The sequence below is a fragment of the Lonchura striata genome, chromosome 3, assembly GCF_046129695.1.
Source record: "Lonchura striata isolate bLonStr1 chromosome 3, bLonStr1.mat, whole genome shotgun sequence".
Classification (NCBI taxonomy): domain Eukaryota; kingdom Metazoa; phylum Chordata; class Aves; order Passeriformes; family Estrildidae; genus Lonchura; species Lonchura striata.
In genome coordinates this window covers 4,515,221-4,540,204 of record NC_134605.1, presented here as the reverse complement: position 1 = coordinate 4,540,204, position 24,984 = coordinate 4,515,221, and the positions used below count along the sequence as shown (strand labels likewise).

General features: G+C 36.6%; 1 protein-coding gene across 2 annotated transcripts in view; it reads right to left on the bottom strand.

Moving 5' to 3' along the window:
• Positions 1-24,984, bottom strand: part of TASP1 (taspase 1) — a 76,056-nt gene that overhangs the window by 38,599 nt on the left and 12,473 nt on the right. For both annotated transcript variants that reach the window (XM_077781855.1, XM_021527828.1), the window contains exons 5-9: positions 23,795-23,915; positions 22,625-22,709; positions 17,157-17,236; positions 7,031-7,137; positions 87-206 (exon numbers count right to left, since the gene is read on the bottom strand). In XM_077781855.1, coding sequence (XP_077637981.1) covers positions 87-206; positions 7,031-7,137; positions 17,157-17,236; positions 22,625-22,709; positions 23,795-23,915 — 513 coding nt within the window. The remainder of the gene's footprint in view (positions 1-86; positions 207-7,030; positions 7,138-17,156; positions 17,237-22,624; positions 22,710-23,794; positions 23,916-24,984) is intronic.

Genomic DNA, 24,984 nt, shown 5'->3' with positions numbered 1-24,984 from the left:
GCTGTCACAGCTTTTGCTTGACACCACACCTGCTTGTGACACTGAACAATCATTCCAACAACAACAAAAAAATGTACAATAATCACCTGACCAACTCTTCCAGGATGCTTCAGTGCTAAACCTCCACTGGAGACAGCAGCAGCAACATTTCCTTCTTGGTCAACAACAACTGCACCAACTGTATCCAAGGTTCCTGAGTCATTCTCCTGCAGGACACACACAAAAAAAAAAAAAAAATCCTAGCAAAAATAGTATATTAAAGTCAGATCATACTCCTTAGGAGTGTGCAAATGAGAGGCCTAGCAACCAAATGGATTTGTTATCATGCACTTGTACCCACTGCCATAAATCTTCCCAAAATGCTGCTTTGCCTCAGACAAGACCTTAATAAAACTTCCCCAGTAACAAGAAGGCAATAAACATCTCAGAACTAATCCAATCCTTAGATCACCTGCTTTTACTCACAGAAGTGCCAGAAGTAATTTTTTCTTAGTGGTTGCCACTTGTCCACTAAGAAATGATTCAGTAACTGATGCCACATCAAAAGGCCTTTCCTAAAAGGCCCAAAAAAGCATTTTCAGAGGCTCTGATCTCTGAAGATGTGCGATTTTAAAGAAGCGAAATTAAAAAATAATCAAAACAACAACAAAAACCAACCCCCCCCAAAAAACCCAAAGTACCCTCCAAAAAAACCAAAGCACCACCCAAAAAAAAAAAAAAAAAAAGCAGCAGCTCTTTACCATGTAAAGAGAAAATACTGATATTCTGAGCAAGACAATAAATAGAAGCCTCAAGAAACAAATCTCCCCTAGGACAGATTCTGCCAGTCTTGTTCTCAGTTCAGGAATCTTTAGTGAGTAAAGCAGTTTTACTCTTTGTTTCTGTAACTAGAAGATAACTAGCAAAGTGTCCTTACTTCCATGACTTCTGAGTAGATTTACTCTGCCCAGGAGCAGGGGTCTTCCTTTATATCCTTCCCCCATTCCTTAATACACTACATTAAGTCCCTCTTAGAGAAGGAAGTTTTCCCCTCTCTGCCTAGGCTTAGCCTAGATTCCCCTCTCTGCAGAACTCAGGGCAGGGCACTCAGACTTCATGCTCCACCACACACACAGCATGCAGTGTACAGAAAACAAAACCAATAAACAAAATTGATCCATCATCCATCACGTACTCCAGAGACGCACACTGTTGCTACACAAGCCTCAAGCCCCTTACATAGACTTACCCAGTGAAATAATGCCAAAGTTCTTTAAGATTTTCATATAAATGTGAATTTTTTGCACTAGAATTCAGAGTGAGGAATTAAGGAAAAAAAAAAAAAAAAACAAAACCTAACTATTCAACTTCAAATTTTCAAGTTCCCATCATCAATTAAAATTCCCTTGGGCATACTATGTCACTTAACAAGCATGGTTTCCAGTACTGTAACTCTTGATGATACTCTGCCCACACTTAATTTAAGAGAAAACACTTGGGTTCATTCTGGGTCAGTCTCAAAAGGAAAAATATGCAGTACAACACTACCATGTGCCACAATACTTCTCAAGCAACTGGAACTCTTAGGCAGGAGATTCATCCTTGGCTTTCACCCAGAGAAACAGTAAGTTTCTTCTCTGCACCTACACCTCTATCCTCCCTGGTAAGTTCTGCACTCAGATGTTGGCACTGACCATATTCAATATTAAAACAAAAGGATGGATGTCCTAACAATAAAGCAGAATAACTGCATAAAGACAGAGAGGGGTGAGAAGCTGGAGATCCACAGTTTCAACTGGTACTGGGAAGAAGGGTAAGCTGAAAAACGAGAGGAAGGATCAGGAAGGGTAGGAAAAGTAGAAACAAAAGGAGTTCTGATGCTGGGAGCAAAGGGGATAAGAAAAGAGCCATCTTCCTTCCAAGTTCTAAAGATGAAAGAAAATGAAGGAACCTTTTATTAACATCTCATGTGCAAATGTATTTCCCAACTCCCAGAACTCCCAGACACACCCTGAGCTAATACTAACCCAGTTCAAACAATACCACTCAGTGAATTGAAAAGACCTTAACCAGCAGAGCAGGCTGCTCACAGGACATGGAGATTTCCACCCTTGGAGGTTTCCAAGATCAGGCTGGACAAAGCTCTTTCCAGCATTAATTCTCTTAAGATTTCTCTTTAGAGGAGAACTACTATGATACAGGTGCTGCTGTCTACCCCCTGCCCCCTTTTATTGAAGGAAATTATACTGAAAACAAAACTCCTAATTAATAAACAACTACAGATATAAAAATCTAGTCAAAGAAAATCTTATCGAAGTTACTTTAAATGAGGTAATGTTTTCTAAGGGAAACATTTCTAAGGGAAGATTGAGGTGGCCCACACAACCTTTCTGAAGGAAATCAGTATCTCTGAAGCAAAGGAATTCTGTATTTTTCTTCTCAGTAATATAAGTTTTGAGAGGGGGAGAAGGAACTGGTTTGTGACCAAAAAAAGAAAAAAAAAGACACTGATACAGAGATGATGCTGTATTTATCCTTATTCAGCAAACTGAAAACCAGTGATGTTCTAGTCCACATCCAAGGGGAAAAATACATTGTTAGTATCTTCTACATAAATGAACTGTACTGGCAACCCTGATTTCTGGACCAGTAAATAAAGAGCTCATCACAATTTAACAAAGGAACTTTCTTTACATCTCCCTATAGGAAAGCATCACGTGCCTGAGGAGTCACTGCAAGACTGCTGAAAAGACTTCCAGTGTCACACATTTCATCTCTACAAATCCCATGAATGTTGAAAAGCAAAGGATCCTGTCAAGCTAGTGTCAGGACAACAAAAACAAGTATGATAAATACTACAATTCAAAAACTCTAAAATAAGACCAAATTTTATACAGGTCCAATAGGGACTAATCAAGATCCTGTTTGCTCGTCCTTACCTTTCTATTGATTAATTTATTTAGCTACTTAAATTTTAAAATTTTGCAGGTTCCAAAGGAAACTTGGTGAAATCCGTTACCAAATTCTGTATCTGAGTTCAGATACTAAATGATACTTGTCCACTCCAAAGGCAGTTTGGGGATTTTAGCAATGCAGTATTGCAACCTAAATATCTATTACTTAATATTTTGCAAGTAAGAAATTGAAAGTCAGCGTTGTAAGTCAGACCTCACATTACTTAATTTGCACCTTGCAGCAGGAAAGGAAATTAGCTTATTAAACCATGGTCCAAATACTCTGATATTTGCTAAGAACATGCACACAAAACTGAAAGATGCTCACCTGCACAAATGCAGAGTTCTATCAACCATTTTTTAAAAACCCTCCTTCCCTCCTGCACATAAAAAAATTGTAAATATTCATCACTACAAGCCCCTAAGGAAGCAATTAGCAGATTAGGAGAGCTCTACTCAGTGCCCACTGAAAGATTCTACACACAGGGCCTTTTCCCTCTCCACTTGAGATAGTTCTGAAATGCCATGGAAAGTAATTACTACTAAATCTCATCTCTGAGTATAACTGACAAAATACAAAATTAATCAGATTGAAGCTACTAACATTTCTATGCTATTACCCAACTATCCAATTACACAAAGCTTGATGAGCAATCCCAGCCTTCCCAGTTCAACAGTTGTTTTGTATGTAAATAAGAACATTTTGTTTGATTTTCATGTGCAAGATGAGAAAATTATTCCATACTGTATTTCCACAGATAAAGCCAAAACAAAACAACATAACATAACTAGAATGGGTAAAAATTATTTAGGTTTATTTTCCCATACTAAATGGATTTTGAAGCATACTTTTGAAAAGTGTAAGGTTTTATTATCAAAGACCATTTGCACACAAATATGAGATGGAACATTCATTTCATTTTTAAGGAAATTTCCAAACTGCAACACTAAATAAGACAGACACTAGGATTGCCATAGTTGACTGCTACCCTTACAATTACCTGCACATAGACAAAAATATTTTCTAAATATGTTCAGTCTTAATACAGTAACAGAAGCACATGGAAGTGTTGACTCCACACATATAATTCCAACTGGTGCATACATATGTCAGTACCTATGTTGAACTAGATAAAAACCAAGCCAGTTTTAATAAAATTCAACCTAAATAATGTTATTTCTAGAGCTAAATAACTAGGCTATAAAATACTAACTTACAAACACTAATCTGTCCCAAAAAAATCATGTGTACTAGGGGTTCTTAGTGTCACTTATTCAAACCAAGAAGAGGATAATTTTTTACAGATATGCTGAGATCACTTGTAAAAGTTTGTAATAGCAAAAGACAAAGTAAAATCAGGATTTCAAGCCAAACTCTGCTAAGCTATTTTCAAAGACAATTTCCTCTGGTAAATGACAGACTAACAGTAAGCAGAAATATATTTACTTCTGATATTTACTGGTGCTTGAGGGGAGAATTTGAGAATGGCATCTGGCTGAATGAACACATCATAGACACTCCCCCATGAAAATGTTTAGTTAATTTTTGTTTGTGTGTGAATTATTTCTTAGCTATGTAAATCAGTAAAACTCTCCAACTAAAAAAAGACTAAATCTTTACACCTTCAAAATTTGGTGAAGTTATGAATGGATTTTCCTGTATGCAAATGCATAACCCTCTGCAAATGCTACATTGGGTGAACAAAGAAAAACACAGAAAAAACTCAATTTATCAGGTAATAAAATTCCTTTAGTAAGTTACACTGCCACATTTTTCCATACAAACTTTGAAGAATTTAAACAGCCTCATTCTTTTTAAGGTTGGTATCATCACATTTTTATTGAAAACTAATTTTTAAACCTGTACTTTTCTTTTTAGCTGGCGATATTTATCATTAGCTCAAACTTCCAAGTAATTTTAGTCTGTTTTGGTAGCAATACTGCATCTTCACACTGGCTTATTAGCTCTGATCCCATTTAACTCCACTTTTGCCAACATCTTTTTTACCTTGCTCTCCCCACAGCCTGCAGCACTGACAACAGAGGCACACGTGCTCAGCTGCAGCACAGAGTTAAAGGGGGTGAGTCAAACCAGATAATAAAACAGCTCTGAAGTGCTGCTGAAAGGAATGGTCTGCAGCTCCAGAGAAGCACAGCTGATAAAAAAGTTACGTGAGCATTTAGCAATTAAAATAACTTTGACGAGAAGATTAACTTCTAATTACTCAAGTATTTTAAAAAGTTAATTTAAAACCTTTTATGAGAGCACAGCTTTGACAGTGTGAGTTTTAGGGCAACAAATCACATGCCACATGAAAATGTCCTTGCTAAATGACCCTTTTCTACTGACCCTTTAGTAGAAAAGGGTCATTTAGCAAAGACTTTGATGACCATAGAAGGGTCATCAAGTAGAGTATATCTGGGGAGATATACTCTTTTTTTTCTCTTTTAGAATTTGATTTTTCATTCCTATTTCATTTTGAAAAATTACTTTGAAAACCTTACTTCCTGCAAGGCTGCAATTATATCCTACACTCTGTGGATAGCACAAGAATTCCATATGGAGAACGTGGGTTGGTTTTCATCCCTGCAGACAGAGGACAAAGCTCTGGCTGAGGTCTGGATAACTGGGTGGATGTGGAAAACTGCTAGGCTGGACACAAGGAGGAACTGAATGTATTAAATAGCAATGTGAGAAACTAATAGATCTGCAGTTAGTGCTGTGAGGAGTGGCCAGATTCATTGGGTACCTGGATGGGAACACCAGGGACCTTTTGGGGATCCAAGTGCAGCAAGGCCAGCAGCAGCACCTGGGAAACTAAATCAGCAATGCTGCCAAAAAATGAGATTGCAAATATCAGAAATAGCAAACAACCATACTGAAACCAGCAAGTTGTTAGTGGATTACTCACTAATCCACTCTATCTGAAGTGCTCTATCTGATCATCTCCTTGACTTAACACCACTGGCCTCTGGGAATCTCCCACAAGTGCTGCACAGGACTCTGGAGCCCTTGAAAATCCAAACTGCAGGTTGGTAAGCTCATGCACTGGCTTATGTTTCAAGCATTGACTTGCCCCTTATGACATGAACAGCAATAGGGCACAGGGAGCCCTCCTCCCCCAGCTACACTTTCACACTCCCAGTTTCACAAGGAGGTAACTGAAGTTCTGGGAACAGGAAAAGTTCCAAAATTAACAACTAGCTTCCATGGCTCCCCCATCCTTAATTTCTTCACAAGTCTTAGCTCCTTGAAAAAATAAAAATTAGTATCCTGCTAGAGAAACACCTTATCTAAGAACACAGACGTAAATTACCTATTTATCACTGTTTGCCTTTGCAGACTACAGAGAATAGACTTTTGCTAACAATTCTCTGGGATTTATACCTTATTTATATCAATATGTGTAACCACACAGTAGTCAGACAGTTCAGCAAAGCAAAGAGAAATGGCCAATCCAAAGGCCCACAGGCCCCAAATAAAGCACAGGAATTTCATTTCATGAGCCATACTTTGGTATTCAACATTAAACATAAATACTGTGAATGACATTCTCACAGGTTACCAAAGCTCTACATTTAAACTAAAAATGAGGGGAACAGAGGGAATCCCTGGTAGTTTTGTAGCACAAGTAATATGGGCCAGGTCAATGCCAGATGCATGCACAGATGCACATGTTTACCTACCTGGTATTTCAAATTTCACCAATTCCAGTTCCATAAAGCAATGTGCTCAGGATACATTAAAAAGTGGGAAACAGTGACAGAGATCCCAAGCTAAAGAAAACGTTTTGGTAAATAGAATAAATAGTAGAAAATATTTTGGTAAATCTGTATTTACATTTGTCATATTTCCAGTTCAAAATGAGCAAAATATTTTTCTTAGCACAAACAAGATATAAAGTGATGGTTTGGTTTTCAAACAGCAAGGCAGAAGGTTTTAACTACACTAAGTTTTTATTATATCATCTAAACATTAAGATGGACAAGGAGAACAGGCTTCTGAGGTACATCAGTCTTATCATATAAGACATGAAGCTTATTAGCAATCAGCTGTTAAGTTTAGGATGACACAAGAATTTGAAACAAGAGCTAACCTTTTCATTTGATTGTCTTCTTTTCTTTAGTTGAATGAGATCTGTTTCCACCTTTTCGGCCAACTCCAGCTTCCTCTTGTTCCTCTTAAAAGCTGCTAAACTAAACCCTATAAAAATAGTTCAAAAGCATGTAACTAAGTAAAATTTACTTATTTTAAGCAAATATTGATAAGTCTACATTTTGAAGGACACATCCCCCACTTCTTAACTGATGCAAAAAGCATCAATAAAAAGCCAAAAACTAAGTATTCAAGTTTCAGTAAAAGTTGTTCACATCTTTTCCTAAGTTTAAAAGTTCTACTATTGTTCAGCAATCGTGAAGAGTAAAATATCTGGTAGAAACACAGCATGAACACATGGAAGCTGGTTTAAATATCTTTGGCAATGAAGCAGCACTGCACAGAAGAGACCAGAATAAGTGGCTTGGGTTAAAATTGGTTTTGACTGCTGACAAGAAAATAGATACCATGTGAGCTCATTCTAATAGCCATAAAATTAGGTTACTATTTTATTACCTTAATCACATATCTGTATGTTTACCCATATATTTAAAGCCACACACAAGTCTAGCAGTAGTTTATGCTCCATAATCCAACACAGTGTAAAGACCACCTAGGTCTCAAGAAGACAAACACCTACTTTCTACATCTAAGCCCTACATTCAGAAAGGAAGTGCTCTCTAAAAAATAAAATTGTTATGCTTAAGAGACTAAAATGACATGTTCCCATTTTAGAAGTTTCAGTTCATTAACAAATTGCAGATATTGACATATTTAGTTTAAATTAGTTTTGACTCAATATCATCCCCAGGCTGTTTTAACATCTTCTGTAAAATGTGAAGAGGTAGGGAGAAAATGTCTTTTGTCACTTGTTTAACCACACTAAACCAAGCTATTGGGAGAACAGAGCAATTTGAATCTCTTACTTATACAAGTAAGTCACAAATTCAATGGAAACTAAAAAGCACAGGTTTTTCTATAAAGTTCAAAAAAAATGTCATTTTAAATGAAATTCTGAACATAGTTACATCAGTATTATTCAGAAGACTGGAACAGCTACATGAAGTCTAGTAATAAACTCAATGTTGCAGAGCCAATAGAACCCAGAGCTTTAATTTACAATTCTCACAAATTATACAGACAGTGAGCATGTTACTTTGTAATTTCTTCACACAGTTGTCAAAATTCACCTAGCAAACTTTTTTAATCATGTTTTTAAGTATATAAAACTGGACCTTAATGTCCACACAGTTAGTTGTTCAAGTATATAACTCAAAAAGTAGTGAGAAAGCTGGCATTTCTCTCCAAAAACCTAATGAATACCAGTTCTTTAAAAATGCAAACCCATATTAATCAGCCATCACCAAGAAAGGAATTCATTCTACTATATAGAGCTGATTAATGCAGCTACTTTGGACAACACATTTCTATGTTTGAAATGAGGATGAAGAGGTAAAACCTGAATACTTGATAAGAAGGAGAGACAAAGAATCATTTTAGTCAAGTACTAACTGGCAGTGGGGAGAAACAAACTAATAATTTCTAACAGATCAAGAACTTCACTAACAGAAGTGCCCCAAAATAAAACTAAGCCAGCACATTGTTTTAAAGAGAATTTTTAAACAGGAGAACTTGTAAGTTGCTGTAAGTTCACCAAGCACAGCAAATACCTGTGGGCAGAGCCACAAGGGGTGAGTAAGAAAAGCCTTGGTGTTCCTCAAGAGCAGGCATTACACAGGGATAAATATGCCTAAGCCTGTTACCTGCTGCTGCCACTCACTACCTCCTGCCAAGCTGGAAAAAACGTGGATCTAGAGAGGCAAAAGGGTGCAGGAGCCCACACATGCCAACCTGAACATGTTCCCTGCACTTCAGAACCAAATGTCAGCAGTGTCCTGAAAGCTTCTGCAGTATTTGCACATTCAGCAACTCAAACACACCCACAAAGATCACATCAAATGCACAGAACACATGGACTAATTCCCAGCTGCACTAAGTGCTGCTGTATGTATGGCAGCATCTCCACTCCACCTATATCTTGGTAGAATATTTATCCTGCCATTTTTCCACAACGTACAAAATTCTCCAAGCTTGAGAGATGTTTCATTCACTTAAGACCACAATCCCTAGTTAAGCAATTAATTTTCAGAGGTTATTCTGTGCTTTAAGATTGTCTTTTCAAAACAAGGAAAAGCCTGAAGACTTACTCTGAATGATATGCTAACAATAACTTCTTATCTGCATTGTTAATTCAAGATTGTATTGATAAGTTGAGAAATACAGGGCAGAAAAAAACATCATTATGAGGAAAGAAGTACACATCTCTGGGGCTATGTCAGACAGACAGATGAAGACACCTTTCTAGCAGCATTTAATGATGTAGGTTGGAAGGGATATTAGGAGGTTGTGGAGTCCTACCTCCAAAAAACCCCAAATGCAATTTAAAAGGATTTGTTAGATTCTGAGTACTTTCAACAATGGAGATTTCACAACTCCTCTCGGCTTCTGCATCAGTATCTGATCAACCTCAGGTTTAAATAAATAAGGTATTAATTCATACTCCTCAGTTTTGTTCAGTTTACCACGAAACCTCATACCTTTCATACCTGTGAGGGAACATCAGAATAGTCAGACATCCCCTAGAAGGGAAGTTCTTGTGCTCAGGCTACACTGAACTTCAAAATAGTTATTAGGATTAACTTTTAGATGAAAAGATTTTGTTTTAGCAAGGACTTATGAATAACAGCCCTTTGTTATTTAAGAAAAATAATTACTAGCAGTAATTATCAATTCCTCCTAGCAAGATAAGCAAGCTAATACCTCGAAACTGACCAAATAACCATGAAATAAAGGACCAGGTTACACTCAAAACCTGGCAATTTTTTCCTTTGACAGTTTTATGGCCAACTTCAGTTAAAAAAAAAAAAGTCATGATTCTTAGTTGAATCTTAAATTTGGTTTATTTCTCCCCAGAGTAAGGGAATAAAGACTAAAGCAAGTGACAGGCTGCCTGCCCTCAGTTTATTCCTGCTTTTGTGATGTTCTATTTATGTAAAACCACTATAAATGCCATTAAAATGAACAGTACTCTCATTGCTTCGTCTTGGTCTACTACTGACAAAAGAAACTGAGGAACACAAGCGAGCTCCAAACTGCACACACAAAAGGTGTGTTTTCTGGAAGTTTTCTGAAAACACCCTCTAAGGTTGATCCTTGACAAAGAACATACTAAAACATTCCATGAACTAAAATATAGTCTAGGATTCAAACGTGCTTGGTTAACAACACACACACAACATGGAAGAACACCCCACAACAAGTTTATTTTGCAAATATGCACTACAGACAGAAAGAAAACACCTAGACACAATTTGAGTTCATAGTTCACATTAAATCTAAAACAAAACCTCAACTTTGTGGTGCAAGGACGCTACAAAATTTCATTTGTCCTTAATGACAGTATAAAAACCACTCTCACCTTCTCCAACCAGACAGTGCATTCCAAGCTTGAGAAAAGGAAAGGGTCACAACACAGTGATGAAGACAGGCATGTTTTCCTAAAACAAATGCAATATAGCTACATCAGCCTGATGTTGCCTGGATCAAGGAGGAAGAGAAGAGCAAGAGAAGCAAAGCCTACAGACTGGGAAGAAAGCTAGGAAGAGGGGTAAGGGAGCTGATGGAATTTTAGCTTGAAAAAGTTTTGGATCACAGCTCAGTGGTACTGTCGCTGAAATGTATGGAAAGGTATTTAGTAAAATGTCCTTTGATTTTGCTTAAGAACTTAAAAGTTTAGATGCAATTCAAACAAGTACTTTCAGATAAATCCCTGGCAATTACTACCCTACCCATGTAACAACATGTGCACTCCCCATCATGCTTAGAAGAAATGAGAATTGAGTCTTGGGAGCCACAGAGTACAACCAGCCCTGTTGTTCTGCTCCATCATTTATGCACCTAGTGGCATAAATAAAACCACCTCCGAGCTGCTGGGAGAGGAAGGGAAGAAAAGAAAAAATGTCCCACAGGTTTATAAAATTACTGTTAAAATGTCATTTAAAATGTCTTGTTAAAACGTCAGTTTCTCAGGCCTAAAGACTCAATGAGTGACAGCCGTAGCACATCGGAACCAAAGTATTACAAATCAATCCAACCTCATTTACAGTATTTATCACACATCCCTGCCTCGCAGCATGGGATGCATCTTCTGGAACAAATAACCTTCAAGGACCTGGAAACACCTTCTTAATCATCCACATTCCTCCTTCAGCCCCCAAGGTACCAACACGAGCAGCTCACGTGTACTCTGCAATTTGGGTGCAACTGTGCCAGACAGGGGAAGCTCTGGTGGGACACTTGGTCACAGCAGAGGAGAGACAAATTTCCCTGGGAGAAGGTTCAGTGGCTGAGCACAGAACAGTAGAAGCAGCTCCTGCTCAACACCACTCGCCTGCAGGAGAGGTTGGGCATCAGTGGATGTGGTATCAGAACATGCACTTGATAATATTTATCTGTAAATGCAGAAGAAAAGTCTCACAGGCTCATCTTGTTCAAAGCTAAGACTGATTGTTCTGATGTTCCTGGATACCCTGCTGAGAAAAGGCCACAAGATCTCCATTACCTAATTAATTAGCCCAAGATTCATCTCCTAAACTATTACTGCTAGCCAATAAGTACACCTTTTTTACATGCTTTTTTCATCATTATCACCACCTAACAAGGAGATGAGAAAGTAATTTTCAGCAAGCAGGTCAGAGACTAATGATGAAGAGATTCATTTGTGCCACCTGTTTGCCATAAAACTTCCACATCCTTTACTCACCTCCTGTACTCTGATCATTCCCTTAACTACTTAAACCATTATACTACGTACAAGTAAAAATTTAATCAAAAATCTCGACAGTTCTATTAGATAATGATACAATGATTAAGAAAATGAAACACAACTGTATTTCCCATTCTACACAGCTCTTCAGAAGTTTCTCAGTCACCTTTCATAGCCCATTAGATATTCAGAGACCACAGGCAGATTAAAAGCAGATTTGTCCTATACATGGAGTCCTTGAAACTACTGAATTGTTCATACAGACTTAAATACAACACTAAGACACCTTTTCATTTGTTAAATAATGGCACAATTGATACATATCTACTTGTTCATTCCAGCCCTATGTACCTTAAACAGGCCTGCAGAAGACAGGCTATTTATTATAATACACTGTTAATTTCTTGACCAAAGTTAATGCAAAACATTTTTACTACAAAGTCTATGTTTCTTTAAAATCCCCATGCTTTTATAAGCCATATGTATTCCCTTATTTACTTTCAGCAAGGTTGAAAATTTAGATAATGGCTATGTGAACAACTTCATTATCAAATAGAGGAAGGAAATATAAATTTTTAACATAAATAAAGTTTTAAATAAATAAATCAAGTTCAGAACAATATTCAAACTCTCCTGATTACAGTGGTGGAACGGCAAGCTGGGAACACAAACCCCAAATATTAACTTTCAATCAGACACATTACAAATTACTATGCAACTAAATATTATGCAACCTATAAGTGTTCAGCAATCCTTGTTTAAAATCAAACTATAAATTGAAAATACTAAAAAAACTCCAAGAATGTTTAAAAATCTTTGAAGTAGAGCAAGAGCTCTGACCAATCATATAGCACCCCCTGGCAGACTCTGCTTAGAGTCAGCTGGCAGAAGCTTTCTGCACTTTATCTTTCTATTCCATATGAAAATAGAATGCAACTATTGGAGAAGAGAATTAAAAAGGAATATACTAACAAATTAGTTAACCCACAGGAATTCAAATGATCTTGTGAAGAATTCTGTTGAGAAGTTGCTAAAATAAATGACACAAATTAAAACAGAAAGACAAAAATAAATTTCTTTTTAACAAAGCTACTTTAAATGACAGATTAACACCACTTAGGCTTGTGTTGGGACTAAAAGACTAACTTCCATGTTGCCATACTTTGCCAGAAACAGCAAAATGAATGGGGGAAAATGGCACTTGGCTAAATCATATTTAAAGAATAACCTTCATCTCCCCCTTAAAAACAAAGGAAACATGGTCTGAGCCACTGCCTCATAGCAGAGTTCCAGCAATACAGCAAATGTTTTTTTTCTAATACAATAATAAGTAATGAGAGAACTGGGAGTGAGGTGAGATTTGGGGTTTTGGAGGACAGGCAGGCAATACTGGTGGTCAGGGAGACATACAGTGTCACTAGATATAGCACAGTCTGCACTACACTCAACCAAAAAAGACTCTCCCTCATTAAAAAAATCCAAGCAGCCATAAGATAAACAAGAATTTCCTTGCATGCACACAGTTAATATAAAAAAAAGTAACAAAGTACAAGTAAAGAAATGGTCTGTTACAAATAGAATTTCAAACCAACCCATAGCAGCCCTGTGTCTGTTGAACAAGATGTGATTTTACTGATGACCACCCAAAGTTATTCAAGGTAATTCGAGAATTTGACTGAAGAAGGATTCTGAGCAGGATTCTGACAATGAAGTAGCAGCTTTTACTCAGCAAGTCTCAAAATAATGACAGTGAGGTAATGTAGTTGTGAAGGTTTACTGCACTGTTCACTTTCCATGTATACAGGAGTCACTAACAAATCCAGAATGTAGAGTCTGGAATAATGTAAGGGATAGGGGAAGGGAATCAAATACTTGCTGTGTTCTTACATCCTTCCTTAAGCATCTTATTTATGGCTATTCTTGAACTGCAGTTCACAAGTTATGTGGATCCACTGCCACTATTTTTGTTCTTATATAACATTATTAATCACTAAGGTGCTTACAGTCACTTCCACATTGTTAGAGTTACAAGTTTGCTGCATGAGTAGGTGCTTTCCTTCTCTTTCCCTCTGAAGATTTAACATTGTAAGCAAATGCAAGATGCTATCTTACAAAGTGTTATCTTTGTCAAAGATAATTTATATCTATTATAGGCTGAGTTGATAATTTCAGATAGAAGTGTTTTGGTTATTCCTACTGCAGGCACAAATAATGGCAGCTGAGGATGTACCTCAAATTTATGTTGCATATTTAAAGTGCCCTTTTAACATTTTTAAGAGACTGCAATGTACAGTAATTCAGCACTTCTAAATTGTAATTACACCTTAACACTTGGATTACACTGCCAAAGCAGTCTCTGTAGCACAGAGCAACAAAGCACTGGGATAAGTCAGTATGGGCTCTGTACTGGCAGCCTCTAGTCTGGGCAGGAATTAATAAATTCAGCTTCCTTGCAGACTGTGGGCAATACAGACAGATCACATTTCAGGTGTTTGGGTTGTTTTTTTTTGTTTAAACCACCCACTCTGTACACTGGAAAGTCACCAGGTTTCTGCAAATGGTAGAAATCCCATTTCCTCACACACTTGACAAACCGAAGAAGTTGAAGCACATGAGCCAAAACAAAACCTTGATGCAATTCAACAATGAACATGGTTTAAAACAGACTTCCAGTTTGGTGCTTCCATACTTGGATAGTTCTGAGAGAACCATGGAGTGTGACCACAAAGCAGATCGTGACCCTTTCTTTGACACTGACCACAGGGATGCTCCACCCGTGCAAACCAACCTCCCAATCCCCAGCCTTCCTGACAGCAGCTGCAACATTACTCTTCTCATTACTCTTTTCATCCCAGGTCCAAGAAAAAGGAGACAGAATAAGACAATTCAAGAATCTATTTTCCATGTGCAGCACAGAGAAGCCAAAACATGCACCTGCTTTGGCGCATATGGAGACCATGCATAGTTCTCCCTGCCAATATTTAATGCAAGTGCACATCTAAATTTGGATTAGAGGTTTTTGGAGGGGATTTCTGTTTGGTTTTTTGAAAATAAGTTACTAAACATATTTTCCTGATGTTTAGCAATTCTTTCAGTTCTTTCTTTTACAGAGATATTCAGAAGCTATGCAATGTCTACTTAATTTACCCCCAGCTCTCCATGCAAACTTTACCACAGCAATGGTAGCAAGCACAATCAAAAAAATCTCCCTTTTTTGGAAGATTGGTACAGTATTTAACAAAACAGCTGACTTCAGATGAAATCTCTTTGTGGTTGCTTGGAAACAAATTCTATTTGATTGTTTCTTAAGCAGATCCAACTTTCCTTTCCATGGTAACATTGGATGAATTTATTTTGGCTTCTTATATGCTATCTGTGAGAGAGTTTCCCATTTCTTTTCATTTGTAACAATCCCATGTTGTCACATATGTTGTTAATGGTCATCTTCCAATCCCACTGACCAGAGGTCAATGAAGTACAAGATTTACTTTGCTAAGGACTGGGACAGGAATCAGTATAACATTTCCTGGAACTGATTCTTCAGGTTCTTGTTTACTCTTGCATTGGTTTTTGTTTGTTTGTTTGTTTTTTTAAGGAAAAAAAACTCAGATATACTACCATTAATAACTATAATGCAAAATTAACTTGTCAGTCCTGGATGTTTCAACTGTTTTAATGCAAATTGTTTTGATAAACAGAAATATGCCAAATGTACTGTGGAGACAAAATGCAAGAAGTAGTCTATTGGAGCAGGATTGTGAAATTACATTGGATGGGATTATTCTTCTAATGTTTCTCCAATATAAATTCACAGTATGGATTAGGCAAACCAAACTAACAGTGGCCATCCCTGCTAGTGTGTATATTTATTCTGACTTGAGTACACTGTAGCTAGCAAATGTATCATCGGGCAATTAATGTCACAATCAAAATACACTGGTACTAGAAACAGTTGAAATCTGTGCATGCAAACAAAATTAGTCAGGGCACCTTCTTTGTGAAGTATCTCCTGCATGTAAGCAGCAACTACCTTCCTAAAAAGAGAAAAAAAAAAGCAACCCTCCTCCCCGCCAAGAAAACTTCTAAGCATTAAGTGTTTCTACTCTTTCTAGAGCCACAGAAATAAAGGTGTTCTGCTCAACTCAGCACAATAGATGTTCTGCAAATGCTATTTTGGGCAGCAGATAGAGCAAAGGTTTCAGTCATATGGAGCTAGAGATCAAAACTTTCTGTTCAAAATGAAATGTGTCGTGAATGCGTATGAAAATCAGTGCAATCAAACAAAACAGTGCCACTGCTTCAGGGGTTACACTTCAGCACTGAGTATCAACAATTCTGAGCTGCAGTTTCTAGATATTTCTCTACATTTAAAATTAGAACCAATAAAAGGCTTAATGGGAGCCCTGGGTTTCAACCTCTGATCTAGGGGTAAGATATTTGAAGTAGTAGTACTCTTTACTGTAAAGTAAACATTCCTAATCTTCTGTGTTCTCCTTCTTTGGGTAAAAACTTCTGGTTTTTGTCCTGCATAACCTCAACAGGCAGCACAGGGCATGTTCTCACCTAAAACAAACTACAGACTGGTAGTTATGGCACTTTCCAAAAGGCTGAAGAACAGAAGGAAGAAAACCACATCTTCCTTTCCATGGGTAAGTGCACTCATTTTTAGCCTAGTTCACAGATGATGTTTTAATATAAAATAAAAAAACAGTGATTATGTTAAGATAATAAGCTTTTATATTAGATAAGATCAATATACAGTATAATCCAAGTCTGTTTACCAGATTGGGTTATTATCAGATTAGGTGAAGTGAAGCCTTATGTTGAAAAAAAAAAAAGGCAAATTACTTTGACAGTATGTTTAGACAAGAGCAGTTCTGGACAAAGACCCAGGGATGAGCGTAACTACACAATCTTAGAGACAAACTGGCACCTGCTGAATTTTGATATATGGCTAGTTGGTGCTGTTAGGGTCCAAGATGGATCACAACTGGAGACTTGTAGGACTGAGCTTTTAAAGAGCCTACATTTTGGTGTAAAATAAGTCCATCATTGAATTTAGTCCTAGAATCACAGATTCACTTAAATTAGATGTTGCTAAAATACAGCTAAAGAGTTTACAATTTTTTTCTATTTAGAAACTTATTAGAAAATTAGTAAACTTAGAACACCCCTTATAGACCATAACACGATAAGCTAGTTGAATGTTAAGAACAATGAAGTGATGTACACCTCAAAAGATGAGGCACCATTTAAAGTTACTCTGTCCTGTTCTTCCTACTGACACCACCAGTTTACTCACTTGTAGCCATGATACCTGGAGGACATGCTGGTATCCCGTGATCAACTGCCCATCTGTAAGCTCCTTCACCAACTAAAAAGCTAGGAGACACAGAAGAGGGAGTTTAAACAAAACCATATAACAAATCCCCCTTTGCTTGCAATTATTTTTTTTCTATTTGGTTTGGTCAATTTTAAATCATAAACTGTCTATATTTCACAGGACCGTCTGCTATTAATTACATTTGGCAACCTTACGTAGTTTCTTTAAAAGATTATGCAGCTCTGACATTAAATTTATTACCGGACAAAACCAAGTGCTATTAAGTTTGAAATTCAATACAAAATCAGCATCAGCTTGCAACTGCAGCTAAAACAGGACAGAGCTGTCTCAAATCTTGCTCTCTACATCAACTTAGCAAAATTCTGAAGACTAAAAATATGGGATGGGAAAGGTGAGAATGGTAAGGTATTTCCAGTAAAGCCAGCCAGTGTCAAAGGAATACCAAGCAGTATTTGGAGAAGTACAACACAAGCTAAAAACTAACTTTATTTAGAATGATTAAGGTCTATTTCATGGAGCTTTATCAATCATTTGCAAATGAGACTAGCCCATTAAATTTTAAATATACTTGTAAAAATACTCCAGAGATCTAAGAAGCTGTTCTCTAGTCAGTACTGAACACTTTACCATAGTGAGACAGTACAGAGAGCTGTGACAACAAACAAGAGCAAAAAATATACACACACATGGAACTTCCAGGATAGAAGAAAAAGCAAACCTCATGTTGTTTCCCCTTAGAGAAATTAATCTTACTGCCAAAAACAGGGTATGTAGTAGCTGGAAATGAGACACTTTCATAAAGCTGCTGTGCAACACAATAAAGGACAACTACTTCCAATCTTATTTCAAAAGTGGACAATGAAGTTAAGAATAACACAACTGCCTAATGGACACAAGAAGCAAAGACTAAGAATTTTCAGCAAACTGGAAAACATTTTACTGAAATACCAGAGTTAAGAAGATGAGTCTGAAGAAGTTATTCCAGATACTAAGTAGTCCCTTGGGCCATGCAGTTCTCAGTTTCTGAGAACACTATTGATACAGAAAATTTGTTAGCATTAATGCTGCTGAAGTTTTCTTTACAGTGCTACATCCAACATCTGCAGCTTTCATTATACAGTATTTTGTGGTGGTATTTTTTATCTTCTATATGATTTAACAAATCCAAGAGGTATGCTCAGTCTTTCTTTATTAAAGCCTCATGAAAGGTCGATCTAAATGAGAATTTGAATTGTTAAATGTACATTTCTTACCATTGTTAGTGCAGCTTCAGGTAAGAATTATTCTCATTGCAAGATACTGTAGGATAAGTTATTGGGTACTTTGGCAGAACTCAAGCATCTACTGTTAGATAAGTTAGTGCTCAAGAAATAACCTGACTGACACATAACATAATAAACCTTTCAATATTAACATTAAAAAATTATGAAAACTGTAGCCAAACCAAATTTAGTAGTATTCTTCATTGTATAAAAGAAGGTCGTTTTGGTCTTTATCAAACAATACATTTTTGGGGAGTAAATAAGCACTTCCTTTTCAATAAAATAATTTACACAGAGAGAAAGGTTAGGTGGGAAAAGCATCAAACTCAACATTGAGAGTTCAATATATGGTAACTCAAGCACAGGTCAGTCAGAAATACTGAGTTTTACAAGCAGTTTCACAGCTGCCTTTTTAATACTTAAAGCCAGAAAATGTCACCAGTATTTTATGAGGAATGGAAAAAAGCACCCAAGAGTGTCACCTAACTTATGCGATGTGACTTTTAGTTTGTTCACGTTTCTGTCCTTAATCCTTAGATTCCTTTCCCTCCTAGAACACATAACATTTTAGTTCCAAAGTCTTTAAATCAGAGTAGAAAACTAATTGAGGCTCCATATCACCGCAGAGATCCTCCACCTTTTTAAAACTGTTCCATTCAGATCTTTGAAGGACACCGTAATCACAGCAAAGTTAAAATAAACTGTTTACAAGACAAATAGCATCAGGACCTCAATGCTTTGTTGTCTGCATATAAAAACAAAACTACCACCAAGCTTGATTTACTGGGGGTGAAGGAAGAAGAAATAAAGCCAGTGCATTATAGAAAGCAATCAAAACAACCCCAAGTTTCAAAAGCCTTCGGGCTAATTCAAAATACTATTTTCCAAATGGAGGGGAAAAACAAATACAAAGGATTAATGAGTTCATTAATACAAACAAAGGATTAATGAGTTTATTCTCTGCTACTCTGAAAGTTGGGTCTGCACAGACAGGACATGAAGATCTTTCTTGCAAATATATCAGAGTACTCTGCAGCTCTTACAGACTCAGAACACAGACGATGAAAACATCCTCCCAGAAAGGAGGTGGTGCTCAGATGTGCTTTCCAGTTCCAGGCACACTAGGCCATATTAATAGAAAATATAAGTAAAGGCCTCTAAAATGATCTTTTTAGGCAATTTTCTCCAAGAACATGATTATGCTGTGTTGAATACTCCAAACATGGACATTTAATATGGGCTGTAGGGAAACAGGATGCTCCAAGCTAAACAGAAGTGTCACAAAGTTTGGTTCATAAGGTGATCCACATTGTAATAAATACACTTGGTAACATTTTATCATAAACTGTAGCAATCACTCTGAAATCAGTGTTACAAAGAAGAAATTGTTCTGAAGAAATACAGAGCAGAGATAAAAGGTGGTGTGTGCTCATTCACTCTGGGAGCTTTGGCTATGCACTGCCCTACTAATTACACAATGTTTGTATCCTGCACATCATAGTGCAAAGCTGTGAAGCAATTACAAATCTCTGTATATCCCAAGAACCTAAGAAGGAATTCTATCCCCTATCATCATTATTGAGAAAGGGATATGGACATGGACTTAATTTCACTACTACTACAGAGTTCTAAGAATGGAAACATTTAGGTGCATTTGTGCTGTCCTGCAAATCTTACCAACATACATTTAAGAGCAGACAGATATAAAGAAGTTTCTTTCCTTTGGTCAAAGTTTCACAACAGGAAATAGAAAATCTTCATCCTTATTACCACAAAACATCTAATCTATTACTCTGTGATCCAAGACCCCTTCCAAAGGCTCATCCAGTTTGTAATCATGCAATTACGAAAGTACTTTCTTTTGTAAAAGTTATACAAGGAACAGGAATATCTTATGTGACATAATGAAATATTTACAAGTATTTTCTGTTCCTTCATCCGAGAAAATCCTGGCAGAACAGGATTTCTCCATCCCAGTAAGTTTACTGGGTAAGCTCTCTGAGTAACTTAATTCAAACTCATTTGAATTTCTTCTACGGAAAATCAGAAATATACCCTTTGAATTAGTTTTGAACTGCCACTATGAAAATGTATGCTGCACAGGGGTAAACAGCCCAAGCAAACTATCACCATTGATATTTCATAGCAAAAAACTCCCTAATGCCACTTTTACTAACCTCACAGCTCCTGAATTTTTTTCTGTTTGGTCATGCACCAAACATTTTTGGCAGAAAACATTAAGCTAGTTTAGACCATGCTACAAAAAGAGCCTCTACCATAAGTTTCTTTAAGCAGGTTTTTGGGCTAAGCAGTATCTGGAAGATTCCCGATACACTATGTGCCAACGAGAACCAAGATGAAAATCGTGTATCTTTACAATTAAAAATCACTTACTAGAATCCTGACATTTCCTAGGAAAGCCAAAATATGGCTATTCTCTTGCCATTCTAAGTATTCCCAGCTTTGGCAGGAATATTTTTGCAGTCCCAGATGTGTCATGCCAACCCCAGTCAGGAAGGCAAGATGTGAAATCCTCCATAGCACCACCTTCAATGTACATGAACTCTCATTCTGACCTTGGCATAGAAGGACCCACCACAGCAAGCCCAAAGCATAACCCATCATATCCCACTAGTATAGACTCCTTCCAGTCTATAAAAATCTTAATTTTAAGATGTGCATTCAAAATCCAGAAGGGGGAAAAGAGGAAATGAAAATATTTGTCAGGTAACCCAAGTGCCTTGGTTCCAAAAACAGCTCATCTCTCATCTCAAGATTTGAGCTTTAAAAACATCTGCTAGTTTTGCACAGTCCTCAAAAGATTTAGCCTTGCCCTTGTAGGGCAAGAGGATATAGCTCCTTTTCCACTCTGTATTTTTAAAATAGCATCATAAAGTAGGTCACAAAGTCACAGCATAATATCAAAGTGCTCTTCCTTACAATAATTCTAGAACACTGATGATATAAGTAAAACAATCTCAAGCGCTTGCTCCTGTAGCTGATTTCCATAATACTTCTGGAACACAAAAAAACCACATTTCACACTCATTTCACATTTCAATGTACCTCAGCAAAGCCTCATTTTCTCCTGACAGCTAAGGAAATGAGCAGCTAACAGCTATTGAATATAAAGTTCCTATTCTTTAGTAAACCTCCCCACAATTACTCTGTTCTTTATCCATTAAAGTGTTTAAAATGCAAAATTTGCCTGTTGATGGTTTGATTTCAAGGTGGCTTTTTTTGATCTATGAATTTTTTTTGCACATGACAGAACATTGAAATCCTCACCATTTAAATATGAATACTGCACCATCTAGCTAAAAGCTACTTGGCTAAATTCAGAGAATACTACAGTAAGGAAAGTAAAATTTGTAAATCTAGTACTCACATTTTTTTTAAACTACATAAATGCTGGTTTAATACTTTGCAAATACTGACCACTAGTTGGCAAAGGGCAGCAAATTCTACCACAGGTATGATAACTGATGATAGCAATCAATTAATATGAATAAATTATTCAAGTTCTCTACCTGTCAATTTAAACTGCTAATGAAAATAAGGTGGTTTTAAGAGCAATCAATTCTGACACATTTCTTGGATTCTTTCCAAAGTAAGGCAATAACATTTTGAGTTATTCTGTGTTTAATACTCACCTCTTCCATTTAAGTTTTATATCCGTCTTAATGAGCGACTGCTTGTTCTCACTTTTGTTGTAAATATTATTAAATTTATCTTTAAAATAAGAGGAAGTTACTAAATGCTGCACATTTCCACAAAGCCACAAAGGCAGTAAAATATGATTTTTTTCTATACTTATTAAAAACTGCTTGTTGGTTTTTGTTAAAGGTAGATAGAGGCAAAGACAGTAGAATTTCCATGTAATCTTGATGGGTTTGATTTTTCAAAAGGCTACAGTAACAAACATAAGAAGTAAGTATGACAACTGGAAATAATCAGACAGACAGAAACTATCACAAAATGATGTTGCCATCTATATCTAATACTTCCTTCCACTGACTGCCTAAGAAGTTTCAAGATCAGAGAACAAAGCTTATCTTCTTTTTAAAGCACCAGCCTTCCTGGGTGAGATAAAACCTTCAAATATTGCATCCATGCAGTAGAGACCAAAGAGTGAAGGAAAGTCAAGCAGAACAAAGCAATTACCAGGGTGGAATTCTGCCAGCAGAGAGTTTCCCCTTCTGCCCTTCACACAACAATCTATTTGCAACCGAAACTGGATTCTTGATTCCTAAAAAAAGAAAAATTAGCAAAAAAAAAAAAAAAAAAGGAACAAAACATTAAAAATATTTTCCTCTCATAGCACTATACAGTTCATTTTGGCAGTGGAACTCAGATTCATTTAATTTCCAAGGTTTTTAAGAGACACCTTATGTTTCAATGTAGTAACAACATTTCAGTTTTCCCTTCACATGCTGTTGGTAGTGACAAAGCCTTCCAGTCGACATCTCCTCCACTTTTTTTAAAAAGCTATATTGAAATAGGAGGAGTGATCACCTACCACAGAAATCTCATGTAAAATCCATTGTATTTAAGGGTCAAAGATGTTTATAAGCGTTAATTTTTCTAGGTGGAATTTTTATTTGGATTTATCTGGCCAGAACAGAAATTATAGAACTCAGATGTCTCACACTCTCAGTTTCTTCCTTCCCCATGGTTGGAAGGATACACTTTGTAACAAATAAGGCTTGAAACACTTAATTTTACTATTTATTTTAGATTTATGTCTACATGAGGAAGCTATTACCACAGTTTAGAACTATTCTAGGATAAAGAATAAAGCTTGAAATCTTGTCAGAAAAGCTATTCAATAGTAACAGCTAAGGCAGTTCATATACTTAGAATGAAACCTTAACAATCCCTGTTTGGGACCTTATATTTGTTTTATACTGAAAGCTAAAACTAGGAAAAAAGAGAGAAACACACTAGCTCTCATATTAAATGAGTCCCATATGCAAATAAATTACCTGAGCACAAAAACAAATAAAAAGCCTAATTTAAATACTTGTAATATTTTTAACAACTGAATGTTATTACACTATCATTCCTCAAATTCATCTCAGCAAACTGAGTCCCACTGCAAATACTGTGTGCTATGTCAAAGGATTATCAGTGAACTAATAAGACAACATGTTACACCAAGAAATTAACATAAACCAGCATTTCAGGGAGCAGGACTGCCTCCTCCTTTTTTAAAGGAGCAGAATTTATTTAAACACAACAGAATTTACAATAAGTCTCCCTTCAAATCAGTAATAAAAACCCCGAAATTGATCTTTGCACTTAAATCAGCAGTTAGCTTTATAATTAACATACCACTCAGTGCTCCAACAGCTCCAAAATTCAATGACTTTCCATCCATTATACTGGCATCACATTCTATCTCACCCAGCAGGTTTAGGTTAGATCCCAATCCTGCATTTGTAAAAGGAGAATCCTAAAAATAAGAATAGAACACTATAAGGCCACATCCATAACAGATAGATCAAACCTCTGTATAAGTGATCTGATGGCACTGATCTTGGTGCAATGCATTTTCTTATTTTAGTAGCTTAATCTTGCACAACAAAAACAAAGGCAAATTGAACAGAGCATCTAAAATTACTACAGTGGACAGCTTTCACCTCTGTAGGGTGTGATATATCTCAAATGTAATAATGCACTAATATAAAAACCAATTGCCTAACAATTAATTTCTATACAAGCAAAAGCCTTGCAATACAAGTGAAAATCTCTCCCTCCCCCAAAGTACACACCTCCTTGTTCCTTAACCCATGAAGTAACATTTAAGTAACATCTTATAATCACTGCACAGACCAGTCTATCTTTGAAACTCCTAAGTATGACACTACAGCAAAACAGAACTGTCCTTTTTCTAAACATTCTAAGCCCACAACTGCAGCTCCACATGCAGAAATGATGAACTGGCATCACTGAAAATCCACTTTGTAAAATTCCTATTTGACCATTGGCACAGGGACTGTGGTCTGGAAGCTTCTTGACTAAAAACCAATTCCTATTTCAAAGAAACTATGGAATAACATTTTAACAAGATCACAAAGCTAACTCCTTTTTTGTTAACAACTTCTGTTGCTTTTAATAAACCCAAGGTTGTCAAAGAGCAAGTTCTGCATGCTAGAACTAAACCCCATTTTTATCCTTCATTTCATCAGAGCATCCCCATAACTTTAAAACCACAAAATCTCAAAGTAGCACAGTTCAGCAGTCTCACTGCCAGTTCAGTACAAGCCCCTCTTCTATATGAAAGGAATATAAGACAAAGAAATAATAGCTAAATCAAATTTCAGAGAGATGCTGCATGCTTTCAGAGTTTCCTATGTTTAAATTACATCAGTGTAACAACCTGATGCAACAAGGAACAATGTTTGTCTAGACCAGTGTGTCTTTTACAACGTGCCCAAAACCCTCTAATTTTAAAGAATCCAAGTGTGCACTGTAGAAGTATGACATCTCATTTCACTGATGAGTAATAAAAACTGAACCAG